This window comes from Equus caballus, chromosome 2 (genome assembly GCF_041296265.1).
Source record: "Equus caballus isolate H_3958 breed thoroughbred chromosome 2, TB-T2T, whole genome shotgun sequence".
NCBI lineage: Eukaryota > Metazoa > Chordata > Mammalia > Perissodactyla > Equidae > Equus > Equus caballus.
Window position 1 is genome coordinate 14592590 of NC_091685.1, and position 12828 is coordinate 14605417.

The following is a 12828-nucleotide window of genomic DNA, read 5'->3' on the forward strand; positions in this document are numbered from 1 at the left end:
TAAGTCCTTGCTACCTTTAGCTGCTTTTGCGGTTGTGACTGCCACTGGAGGAAAGTCAGGAGGACACTGAAAGGGAAGGACAGGGTGACCTGTAGGGTGACAGCAGGATGAATGAGAGGACACAAGAGCTTTGTGAAGGAAGAATGGCTCCCATGTGGCAATGGGGAATTTAAGGGATTCTGGTTTCCAAGCTGAAAAAGCCTCTCCTGTGGAAGCTGCCATAAGAGGGTGGGCAGAGCAGCCATCAGACACAATGAGAAGAAAACACGGGAGGTCGTCAGCTCCTGAGCGTGCACCCGCAGAGGGAGGGACAGTCACATGGACAAAGGAAGCCTAGAGAACTGAGCCCTGAGACTCAGGGAAGGAAGAAGGAAAACTTACATGGGTATGAAAGACATGGGGACAAACCAACCACAGAAAGGCCCTACTGGAAAAACTAGAGCAATTTTAACATGAACTAAGTATTAGTACTTCCGCCAAAGAAAAGATAAAGCTGAAACGCCACACGTTAATAATTATACAGAATGATGAGTCTACACAGGGAGCTCACGATAGTACTCTGTACATGCTTTAGAAATTTTTCATAATAAAATCTCGTAAAAGATCAGTTTTTCAGAGGAAATGGCAGGGGAATGGGGAACGAAGAGGACCTTCTGCACTGACTTCCATCTGCCAGCAACCCCACCACACCCCCACCCCAGCTGCAACTTGACCCACATAAGCTGAGAAGCTGGGGGTAAGCGCATGTCACTGGGCAGCATGAGTCCCGCTGTGTCCACCACCGCGTTGCTGCATCGCACTCAGACCCACCAAGAGCCTTTACACAAAACAAACACAGACCAAGAGTCACACAGAGATAAAAGGAACTCCCAGCAAAGAACAAGCTGGAAGAGAGGCAATGCCATCTGGCTTTCTGCTTGACACAAGTGCAGACGGGAGGCCCAGGCTGAGGGTCTCTCCTGCCACCTTGGACCCCAGCAGCACCTCCATTCCCTAGAACCCCTTCCCCTCCACAGGATCCCTTCCGGGGCCACTCCCACCCCCTGGCCACTGCCCAGAGCCCATACCTCTGCCAGCTCCCGCTCGCTCACCCCTCTGGGGGTGCTCCCTTTCTTCCTCATGCACGGCTCTCCCATGGCGACCCTGCCGTCCCCTCTGGCATAGCTGTGCACAGTGAGGACTCCCGTCTGCCCTTGGGCTCGGCAGGACAGAGGCTCACTGGTTTCTGAATCGGAAGAGATAGAATCCTGTGAGGAACCGGAGCCCAGGCTGGAAGATGATTTCTTTTTGGAACTGGAGAAGACAAGGCGGCCCCCTATAGCAGCAGGATTCACAGAAAGGTCCAAGACAGCTGCCTCTGGCTCCTCCTCGTCCTCCTCATCCTCATCTTCTAGTTTGACGTTTTTAAGCTCTTCAAATTTGACTTCGGTGGAGTCAGAATAATCTGAAACACACACACACAAGTTGGGCAGAGCCAACCTCCACTTGCACATCTGAGCTTGGTGAAGGCAGAGTGGCAAAGCGCAAAAAACGTGGGCAGCGAGTCAGGCCTGCCTTCAGATTCTGACTCTATCATCTACAGGCTCCATGTGTGACCTGGGGCTAACTGCTTAGCCTCTCTGAGCCTCCAGTTTCATCCTCTGTAACGCAAGGATACTACCACTTATCTCCAGGGTTCTTAAATACAATTGCGGTGTAGATGATAGGAGCACAGCCCAGTACAGAGCACTCAGTAAGCAGCAGCTGCCACTTCCTCAGAAGTCCCCTGCAGAAAATGAAGGTCTGAGCTCAGCAAAGACCTGGCGACCCCAGGCTAGAAAATGTGCCGGACAGAAGGCAGCTGGCCCCAGGACCCAAGTTCACAGTGCCATCTCTCAGCAGACATGCCAAGGTACCGTCTATGCAGAGATTCTTCAAGCCTGACCCGAAACTGATATGGTCCCTCTCCAACAAATCCAAACTGAGCAACCACCCGAGTGACTGCTCTCACACACTGTACTGGACCGTACCACTCCCTCCCCAAAAGACAAGGGGCTCCCCAGGCCTCCAAGTGAGCCAACTCGAAGATGGCTGGCAGGCCCCACGGCATCTCACGCCCACTTCTCGAGCCTCATCTCCTGGTCACACACCTATCCCCTGCCCTTCCCACCTCTACCCTCAAATTACAGGGACTCATTCCCACTTCCCCAAGTAGCTTGTTGTCGTTTCCCATCTCCACGCCTCTGCCCCGCTACTCCCCTCGGGGATGCCCTTTCTACATCTCCCAAGCCTCTCTGCCTGCCTGGAAAACTCACCGTCAGTTCTCCAAAACGTTCAGCGTTTCCCTGACCTCTCATAGAGCAGAGAGAGGGGACCACTCCTTTACGTCCTGTGTCCCTTTATGTCCTCATCTGTCCTGTGTGTTCCTAACCAAAGTGCTTCCCACACTCCAATTACACTCTCGCTGTCTGCTCACAGACTTGCGCCTCCCCTTTTTCATACCTGTGACCCTGCACTCCACATGGCATCTAACACAGACCAGGATTAGGAAGGATTGTGAGGAAAAATGCCATAACCAACTAACCTGGGAAGGTGAGACTGTCCTCGACTTGCCGCACGGAGCTATGGGTGGGCCTCACAGGGGCGAGGGCAGCCTGGCACTCCGTCATGTCATACTGTCCAGAACTCAGCTCCTCCTTGGGGAAGAGCTCACTCTGACTCACCTCCTGTGGTATTTCAAGACAAACTCGGTGCCTCTTTGTCCCTATACGGTGCTTGGCTAGGCTGCAAGGAGGAGGGCAAACCTTTTAAGAGCCCACATACACATCCACTTACACAAACACATTGACACACACACACACACAAAAACCCAAAATGAGTGGCCAGAGCCTGTCAGGCCTGGTTCACATTCAGTGCCACCTCTTACTTGTGGGCCCTGAGACAAGGCCTCAGTTCCATCAAATGGAAAATCAAGCTATCACCACCCAGCTCGCAGATCTGATGTGAGGTTGAAGAAAAGGTGTGCAGAGGACCTGGCAGAGAGCCTGGCATATAGTAGGTACCCTGTAAATGTCCTCCTTTCTTCCCCACTGCCCAGGATAAACTCTCCTCAGAAGACAGATCCTCTGGCTCAGACAACAACGACCCTGGCCAACTTCAATCTCCCCATCCCTCTGCCCTCGTGAGTCTCGTTTCCACCGCCACAATCTCCTTTTAAAAAAATCTCTCCTAAGAAGACGAGAAAATGTGACTTTTCTGGCGCAGAGGGAGCCCTGCCCTCACAGGTACGTCATCCTCACTCCAGCAGACCACAGGCCCACCGGAAGGCGCTATCGTTCCTGGGTAACAGCCACGGGAAAAGCAAGACTGCTCACTGGGAGATTCTGGAGCCTTTACCAAAAATTCCTCCACTGTGGCTCGAACACCCCAAATAAAAATAGCCTCTCAGCAGGTGATGGGGAGCTGCCCAAACATCCCTCCCTCAAACGGCTGGGCCCAGAGGGCTGCTGGGTCACCTTCTCTTCAGGTCGCCCTCCTCTCCATCCTCAACCCCTTCCGAGTCCTCGTCTGGGCACTCCTCCTCGTTTGCGGTTCTTGGGGGCAGTTCACTCTCAAGAAACTCGGCGGCTTCTGGTGTGGGCAGAGTGTGGTCGATAACTGTGCTGTCCTTCCCAGCTTTCCAAAGTTTGTACCTTTCTGGCTGGAACTTCCTCACAAACACGTCCATGGAGATCTTCACCATATCCTTCCTACAGGAGCACTGTCACAAGGAAACGGAAGAGCTCCAGGTGAGCACACTTTAACCGCCTCCGCCCGCCCCCCACATCTCACACCCTCCCTCTGAGGGGAAAAAGGAACGAGATGGTTTAAAGTCAAACTGTTTGGGTTCACAGGTCAAAGGCATATTGTCCTTGCAGAGCCTTCAAACATGGAGGGAAGCAGGGAAAAAAGGGTGGAGAACTCCTGGCGCCAGGGCAAGTCACCGGGGCACTATTGAGGGCCCGTGGAGAACCCTCAGAGATGAAGCCCTGCACTTAGGCCGGGATGGTCAATGCCCACCTCCCCTCTGATGTCTATCCCAGCCAGGGCCACACAAGCGAGCCTACTCCTGGGCAAAGGTCCATGTCTGCTGCTTCCCTGAAGTAGAAGTAACCCCTCAAGAATTTCTCAACAGAGAAATCCCAAGTGGCTAAAGCAAGAAGTATCCACGTGTGGGGGAGTGGTTTTAATGCCTAACAGACTTAAGGGTAGAAACCTCATTTTATATGTCCCAAATCTGAACCAATTTTTAAATATGCTTTATGAACATAAGATGTTGGCACTATTGCACATTCCCAGGCACTTTGTTTCTGAATTCCAGCAGCACTTCAAAGAGATGTTCTAACCACCAGTGTATCTAACAAGAACTTGCTCGACCAGACGTTCTCAGTCATCGTGTGACAGAGAAAAATCAAGCCAACTTACCAGCACGGCTTGTTTGCCATACTCGATCCACCGCCGCGTAGCAAAATTGGTAGACTCCGCACAGTTGAAGCCGTGGTTAAAGCCGGCATGGTAACCGTAAGGGAAAGTGATCATAAATTCTCCAGCCTCTTGAGTCACCTGAACAAGAGCAGACTTGACGCAGCTGCATCAAATGGCAGATGTCTACAGAACTGGAACCCTGAGCTCCCGCTCTGCCACAACCGAGCTGAGCAACCAAGGACAAGTCATAAAACCACTGGGCTCTGGGTGCCTTCCGTAAAATGCAAAGCCCTAGCACATCCGACGCCACAACTGTAATTAACCATTCCCACAAATGAACACTGCTCACAGGGGTCTGACCCTCCTCTGGTACCAGGAAGGTACAGCTGCCCCACCTGCAACACCCTTAGATCAACGTGTTGTTATATCGTTAGCTTTAGCCCACGCCTGGCACAGTGATGAACTAGCATAAAGCTCCTGTGAAACAGACCAGAAAAGGCGGTTTCCGTGGAAGCCTAAGGACTTCTGCATGTAACACCAGCTCACCTTGTCAAAGGGAATCCCATACTTCTTCAGCATCAAAGGGGAAATCAACGTCATCTTATGGCGGAGGAAAGCCTCGCAGCTCTGAGCACTTCCTGGGAAAAACCCTGTTTGATTGAAAATGGGTGTGAGTTAACACCTGCTCCACACGACTCCCTAACCCAGCGTCACTTCACACGTGTGCGTCTCATTGGACACAGGGAGGAGAATCACCAGGATGATCTCTGTGGATCCTTCCACCTTCAGGCCAATTCTAAGATTCTACAATGAGCCTCTGAGCTCTCTCCGAGGCAGGCTGTTCCATGGGTAATCAAATTCTGTTCAGGGGATTGAGATGCCCCAAGCTGCCTCTGTTCTCATAAAGAGCTTTGAAACTATTTAGGACCTTTCTCCATTCACCTGCATCCTCAAGATTTTGTTAGTAACACATCTACAGTACAGACTACCCGAGCTCCCTTGAAATAGGCTCAACAGAGGTTCAAATCTATTGAAGTCCACTTAAAAGAACTAAAACATAAAATAATTCAATTTTGACTTTAACATTTGGGTTTTTGGCAGAAGAACCAGACCCAATATGACTGGTATACCGTCCCCGGTCAGATAAACCCATACTTGATAAAAATGAAGCAGACACAGTCCCAGAGGAATTACTAAGTCCCTTCCCAGGACAAGGTGGGGAGGGGCTCTGATTCCAGTTTCTCGGTGAGGATAACACATCTGGCAGGCTGGCTCAACCCCCACCTGCAGGCCTGAGAAAGGACACGTAAGAATCTGACCATGGAGAAGGGACGTTTTAGAGTGCGTGCAGCTCGTGGGAGGGCGGAATCCAGCTGTGGGGGAGACAGTACCTTTGGCGAGGCGCTCCAAGCGCTTTCCGTGCTCGGGGGGAACCGAGTACCTGCAATCACATAAAAGCATTGCACGCTGAGCAGAGGACAGCACAGGGGTCAATGGGCTCGTGCCCACTCTCAGAATAGCTCGAAATATCAGATTTTTCAACTTCCCAACCACAAAAAGTACAAAGGAATCTGGAGAAATGAAATATTAGGCTGTTTGGGCAGAGGAGTGGGGAGCCCACACAAAAATACAAGTGAATTTCTTTATTTTATATTCATTCATTTAATGAGACATTTACTGAATAGTTACCATGAGCCAGGATTTTTGGTATGCACTCAATGTTGCTCTCCTTTATAAATGTTGTTCATGCAATAAAATAAAGTTTAAAAAAAAAAAAAGATAGCACTAAAGTGCTCCTGGCAGAGCCTGAAAGGCCTAACTGGGATAGGACAGAGAAAGAACGGAAAACAAGGTGAAAATGGATTAGACACTTAGAAACCTAGCTCCATTACCTGCTGAGAGCGCCACTTTCCCTTCACCTCCTTCACAGCTACTCTAATTACCCAAGAACTACTCCTCTACCCAGCAGGGTATCCACACACCACAAAAATTGCTCGTGATAAAAAAATAAAAGAGGGGCTGTCCCCAAGGCCAAGTGGTTAAGTTCGTGCACTCCACTTTGGTGGCCCAGGGTTTCACAGGTTCGGATCCTGGGGGCAGACATGGCACAACTCATCAGGCCATGCTGAGATGGCATCCCACATGACACAACTAGAAGGACCCACAACTAAAATATACATCTATGTACTGGGGGGATTTGGGGAGAAAAAGCAAAAAAGCGAAAAAGAAAAAAAGAAAAACACATAAGACCAAAAGTTTTGTTAAACTGTTAAACTTTATATTCTCAAACTTACAGTAAGTCTATTTTAACCTTTATAATTGATTCTAAAGACTATTCCGCAACAACAAAAACTTCCCATCCCAAATAGCTTCATTAAGAAACAAAACAGGGGCTGGCCCAGTGGCGCAGCAGTTAAGTGCACACATTCCGCTTCGGCAGCCGGGGTTCACCGGTTTGGATCTCGGGTGTGGACATGGCACCACTGGGCACGCCATGCTGTGGTAGGCGTCCCACATATAAAGTAGAGGAAGATGGGCACTGACGTTAGCTCAGGGCCAGTCTTCCTCACCAAAAAGAGGAGGATCGGCAGCAGTTAGTTCAGGGCTAATCTTCCTCAAAAAAAACCAAACAAAACAGACGAGGAGCTGAGGAAAATGTCTGCCACCTAAAGGACTTTGGGATCCATCAGGCAACCTTGCACAGAAGTCTCTGGAGGTTCCACTTCAGATGACCTAAAGAGTGTATGTAATAACTAGAAAACCTTCTCTTGACATGAGAATGGAAATCCAATCTCAAGGAAGTTTGGAGTAACATGGTGAAGACACCAAAGCTACATTTACAGATCCTACAAGTCTAGCCATCTAAGGAAGGAAATAGGACAGTAGTTAGGGGTAATCACAGGCCCAAAAGTTTTTTTCCCCTAAGATTAGAAACTGGAAAGCATTTGAAAGAGGAAAATCCCTGAAAAAGGATGTGGCTGAAGATGCTGGAAAAGGAAATGAAAATAGATAGTTTCCATGACTCCCCAGGGCCCAGCCCATAGCGGCCCCTTGAGCCTCCTCACTCGCTTCCATCCTTGTGCACGGCACCCAAACCACAGTGGCCTCCCCCTAGGTACTAAAGACATTGTGCTCTCTCTCAATTTACAATCTTGCACTTGATGTTCCCACCGCCTGGACACACGTCCGTCAGTCTCCCCTCTCCTGAACCTACCACCATGCCATCCAGCCAGGTCCTCCCACTTGTTAGGTCTCAGCTCGGCTGTCACCTCTGCCAGGGAAGCCCTCTCGAATCCCCGCCCCGCCCCTCACACACCCTTCCCATATAGACCTACAGCACCCATAGTCCCCATCAGAGCTTTTCTCGCTGGATTATTATTTTCTCACACTTTCTACTTTCATCTCTTGACCAGTCTCCTATCTGTGTGAGGGTAGGCACCTCATCTGTCTTAGTCCCTGCAGAGGACTGCAGCACCTTCACTAAAAGCCTGAGACTGAGAGATGGATCAGCACAGAGAAGACAGAATAAATCTCTGTCTCCCCAACGAGCCCGAGAACATCCTGGAGAGCAGGAAGCATAGGCTCAGTAGCCTTGCATCCCCTCTTGGGTTAAGCACACACCGCTGCTCACCAAATATTTTTTCCATGGGGAAAAGAAAGCTTTCTATCATCTGAAGGAGTGACTCCAGTCTTGGAAGTCTGCCTCTAAGAAATGCCTCAGGCCTGTTCAGAAAAAGAAATTAGAAAGCAGAGGGGTAGCCTGGAATAGCCTCTACGGCTCTCAGTAACTCAGCTAACTCAAGCTTTCCTACAGTAGTATGCAATGCCCGGCCCTCGAAATCCTTGCTCCTCAAAGGGAAGTCCAATAGCGTGTCATCACTTCAAAGTCTGCTTAAAGTGTACGACGCCAGTCCCACCCCAAGCCTACGGAACCAGAAGCCGCATTTTAACAAGATCCCGAGGCGTCTCCATCAAAGCAAGAAGCCCTGCTCTGTCACGAGAAGCTCCAGTGCCAACTGCAGGCTGACTTTACCAGGACTTTGGCTCTCCGAAGTGCAGGTAATTGATGCTGTAGAGGTCCATGTCTTCGGTGTGCCAGGCAAAGGACGTCTTCCACATGCCGAAGTACAGGTATGGGGTGTTCACACCCTCAATGGTGATCCCACTCTCCTTTTCCACCAAGTCCAGGATTGTTCTCAGCCGGCCAATATTCCACTCATCAACATGCTACAAAGGAAATGACAGTCCAAGGCAAGTTATATGGAGTATAAACTGAGGCTCTGAACCTGAAAATCACTGAGGTCACAGGTAAGCTGTCACCTCTGACGAAGATGTGGAATAATGACAAAGCAGCATGGACATGAAGACCACAGCACCCCTCACTCACTTGTCACAACCACCACTGGAACTGATGCCAGGATACCTCCGAAGGGCAAACACCACTTGGTGAAGAACATGAAGCACATGAAGGATAAACAAGGAGGTGACAGCCACCTGTTCTAAACCCCAGGAGGAAGACTTTGAACTGATGTTAAAGAAACTTAGGTCATAATAGGAAAGAACTCTTAAACCATAAAAAATATAAAACATAGGAATTAACTATGCCAGTTTGTGGCTTTTCTAGCCCCAATTTCAACTGGGCAGTGTCTTTAGTAAAAAGTCTAGGGGCTGGCCCGATGGCATAGCAGTTAAGCTCGTGTGCTCCACTCTGGCGGGCCGGGATTCACTGGCCCAGATCCCAGGTGTGGACCTATGTACCACTTATCAAGCCATGCTGTGGCAGGCATCCCACATATAAAGTAGAGGAAGACAGGCATGGACTTTAGCTCAAGGCCAATCTTCCTCAGCATAAAGAGGAAGATTGGCAGCGGATGTTAGCTCAGGGCTAATCTTCCGCAAAAAAGGAAAAGAAGTCTACAACGTCACCCAAATCCTTCTCCTGAGTTATAATGATCAGCAAGGAGCCGACCTCCTATAAGTATGCTCTGGATTATTATGCCATTTTTGTACCTCCCCAGCCCAGATCCTCAGAGTATCTTTCTGCCGCTCATGCCTATGAGCTTTACTTCCCACCACCCAAAAAAACTCTCCTTGACAAACTTGGAATCCACTTTTTAAACTCTTTCCTTATAATAATTTACAAAAACAACAAAATTAATCTGAGTGATAAACCATGAAATGCCCTACAGATTTTTCAATCACTCAAAAACAGCCCCAAATATTCCTTCCTTGTACCATAGCTAAGGCCGTTCTTTATGCCAAAAAGCACTACATCCCAAGCCGATGCAATTTTTTAAAACAGCTTTTGCTACGCAACCTTCTGTGAGGGTTCTGAAACTCTAAATACACTCTTCTTCTTAAACATATGCCCCTTTCATTAGATTAGTCAGTGATCTTTTTTCTGCAGAAACCACATTGCCTCTCCCCCACCATTTCATTTACTGTGATCCCACCCTTTCAAGAATTCATCAGCTACCACCCACAGACTATTCTAAGAGCCCTTGCAAAGAATACCACATCATCCAATTCACATGTAGAGTGGGAGAAATAAAATTCAGTCAGACATAAAAATACCCCTAATCAAGTGAGCACTGCACATCAGCTGGCGGTGGGTCATTCCTCCCCATTCAGCCAGCAGCTTTAGGTGCCTACTAAGTGCCTACTAATACTCAAAATGGTACTACATTACAAAATTACGAAAATCCTACAGAGTTCCCAGTGAGCCTCACCTTTTCATAGAGAGTGCCATTCACATCTGCACCATAGATTGGGGGGTTGAATGTAAGGTTTTTCCAGTATTTCCGCTCCAGCTCTTCAAACTCACTATAGCGTGGGGTACAGTACCTTTCAAACGTAAAAAAAGGTGTTAAACACTTACAAGGGACTAAATTCATCTGGCATTATCACAGCACAAGACACGATCCCCTGTTCCAGGGAAAGCAAGACATTTCAAACGAACAAGGCATAACTTTGGCCTTCAGGGCTCCAGTACACAGGAACTCCCTCAACATCCCTTCCATGAGCTCAGGAAGGTAATGTACATGCAGATGTCAGCCCATCTTCCTTAAGAAGCATGATATTCTGAACGCTTTCAAGGGACTCTGCTAAATCTATACCCTACTTGAGTCAGGAGCGGCTTCGCCACCCAGGGAGAAAACAGGCTTAGAAACTTGTGAGAACCAAGAACACAAATCCTTATATACCCACAGATAACCCAAACCCGCCAGTGTGTGAGGAGCTAAGGCTCTGGAACAGCATTTACTTCCCTGCGTTAGTGTAAAGGAAGCAGCAAGAGGAGGGCTTATTCGTATTGTCACTGCTCCATTCCAAGCACCCTACGCAGTGGTCAACACTCAACAAAAAATTGTGCCTAAAAATATAAAAATACATTTTTGCACGTTAAATGTTCTATTTAGGGAAATACACACACACACACACACACACACACGTGTATCTACCTATCTATGTCTGTATCTATATAGAAAGCCATTAAAAATATCCATAGTCTTTAGCTCAATAATCACAAGGAGAATTTACTCCAAAAAAACCTTTTAAAAAACGCAAACTACTTAAAAATGATCATGTAGCAATTTAAACAGTAAAATGTACATCTTACAGGCATTTGAAAATATATATTAGGTGGAAAAACTAATCGACAACTGTAACTAAAATGGCAAAAAATATTATGAATGGATAAAGAGTGAAAGTGAAGACCAAAATGAAATTGTATGGAAATAAAAATCATATTTTACTGCCTTACATTTTAATGTCAACCTAATAAATAAAGTTCAGAACCCTGAAGTTCCCTTTGAAATATAACGTCTCTACCTTCAACTGATCTGCTTTATAAGTTCAGATTTTTACCTATTGAGTTTTCTTAAAGCTGGCTGACCACGCAGAAAGAAATCAAGAGTGAGAATTTGTTGTATTTCAGATAAAGGTTAAGTTAAAAAGGAAACGAGGCATCCTGAAAGAAGAAAAGGCCTACCACCTGTTGACAAGAAGAGAAGCCTGAGACAGGAGGCCGAGGCCCCTGGTGGAAGCCCATGTGAAACAGAAAGCAGGTGTGGTTGGCTCCAGTGCACAGCCAGAAGTCAGACATGAAAGATGACACAGCCTTTGTTCTGCAGGGCACGTCACACCTCTTCAACATGCGTTCACATCAATTCTCTCATTAGGCAGCAGGTTGGCCAGCAATATAGATGTTTTAAGCATTGTCAATAAAACTGGAAGACTACACCCAGAATGGTGAGAAGTCAACAGAAAGGAAGGCAAAGCACAGAAATGGAAAGAGCCAGATCCGGCGTGAGAGAGAGAGATGATACAGCACATGAAGTCACGCCCCCAAAAGTGCGAAGACTGGCAAGTGCGAGATCTAGCTCTGGGCTCGTTAGCAGTGAAGATGCAATATGTCTCACTGGCTGAAATCAAGACATGCGTAGATCAACAAGGCTCAAGAGAAAAGGCAACGGGAAAGGGAGGGATCCCTTGTGGAGACTGAGAATTGAGGAATACCATGGGAGGGGAGAAGATCCAAGGAAGGGGATTAAGGAAGAGCAGTGGGAGGCGAAGGAGAGAAACACAAAATTCATGCTCCTCAAACCTGAGGTCAAATGACAGCTGAGTACTAAACACAGCAGAGAGAAACAACTGAAAACAGCAGGACTAAACAAAGACAGACATTTCTAACAGAGACAAGAACGTACAGATGAGGAAGAATGGAGTGATGCAAAATAGCACCCAGCCTGGCAGCTTGTTTACATTTTGTTAATGTCAAAAAGGAAATGAAAGGGCTGGCCCTGTGGCCTAGTGGGTTCAGTTTGGTGCCCTCCGCTTCAGTGGCTCAGATCCCCAGCATGGACCTACAGTGCTTGTCAGCCATGCTGTGGCATTGACCCACATAGAAAGTAGAGGAAAGGTGGCACAGATGTTAGCTCAGGGCTAATCTTCCACAGCAAAAAAACAAAACAAAACAAAAAGGAAATGAGACAGCAGCTTGATGGGTACTGAGGAGTCTGTGCATGATTAAAGACAGAGATTAAACTACTAAGGCCACTTTTGATAATCAAGTGGTATCAATACATCTGGCAAAAGCTCCTTTTGAACCAGCTCCACCTTTCTCTTTTGCAACTTACCAGAGTCAGAAAATGATTCTACTTTTGATGAAGAACAATGAGATTACTTTAAGTAAGAATATGGACAAGTTTAGACTGTGACACAGTACTGAGAGGAGAAAATGAAAATAGAAAGGTCAGAAAGGGAGACAGAAGCTAGAGCTAGGAATCTGCTCTTTAGTAGCACAGCGGCAGTCCTGGAGACAGCTGTGAAGATGAGATGGCAGGTACTAGATGCCATGGCAGATAAAGGAAGCAATGTGTTTTCACT

The 12828-nt window shown here is 47.7% G+C and overlaps 1 protein-coding gene across 4 annotated transcripts in view; it reads right to left on the reverse strand.

Moving 5' to 3' along the window:
- Positions 1-12828, reverse strand: part of KDM4A (lysine demethylase 4A) — a 41048-nt gene that overhangs the window by 24387 nt on the left and 3833 nt on the right. For 2 of the 4 annotated variants that reach the window (XM_001498191.7, XM_005607123.4), the window contains exons 4-11: positions 10173-10287; positions 8477-8670; positions 5835-5884; positions 4990-5093; positions 4444-4581; positions 3495-3739; positions 2564-2763; positions 1068-1444 (exon numbers count right to left, since the gene is read on the reverse strand). In XM_001498191.7, the coding sequence (XP_001498241.3) occupies positions 1068-1444; positions 2564-2763; positions 3495-3739; positions 4444-4581; positions 4990-5093; positions 5835-5884; positions 8477-8670; positions 10173-10287 (1423 nt within the window). Of the gene's footprint in view, positions 1-1067; positions 1445-2563; positions 2764-3494; positions 3740-4443; positions 4582-4989; positions 5094-5834; positions 5885-8476; positions 8671-10172; positions 10814-12828 lie in introns of all 4 variants that reach the window. The other 2 variants (XM_070260134.1, XM_070260135.1) reach the window with 1 other exon arrangement.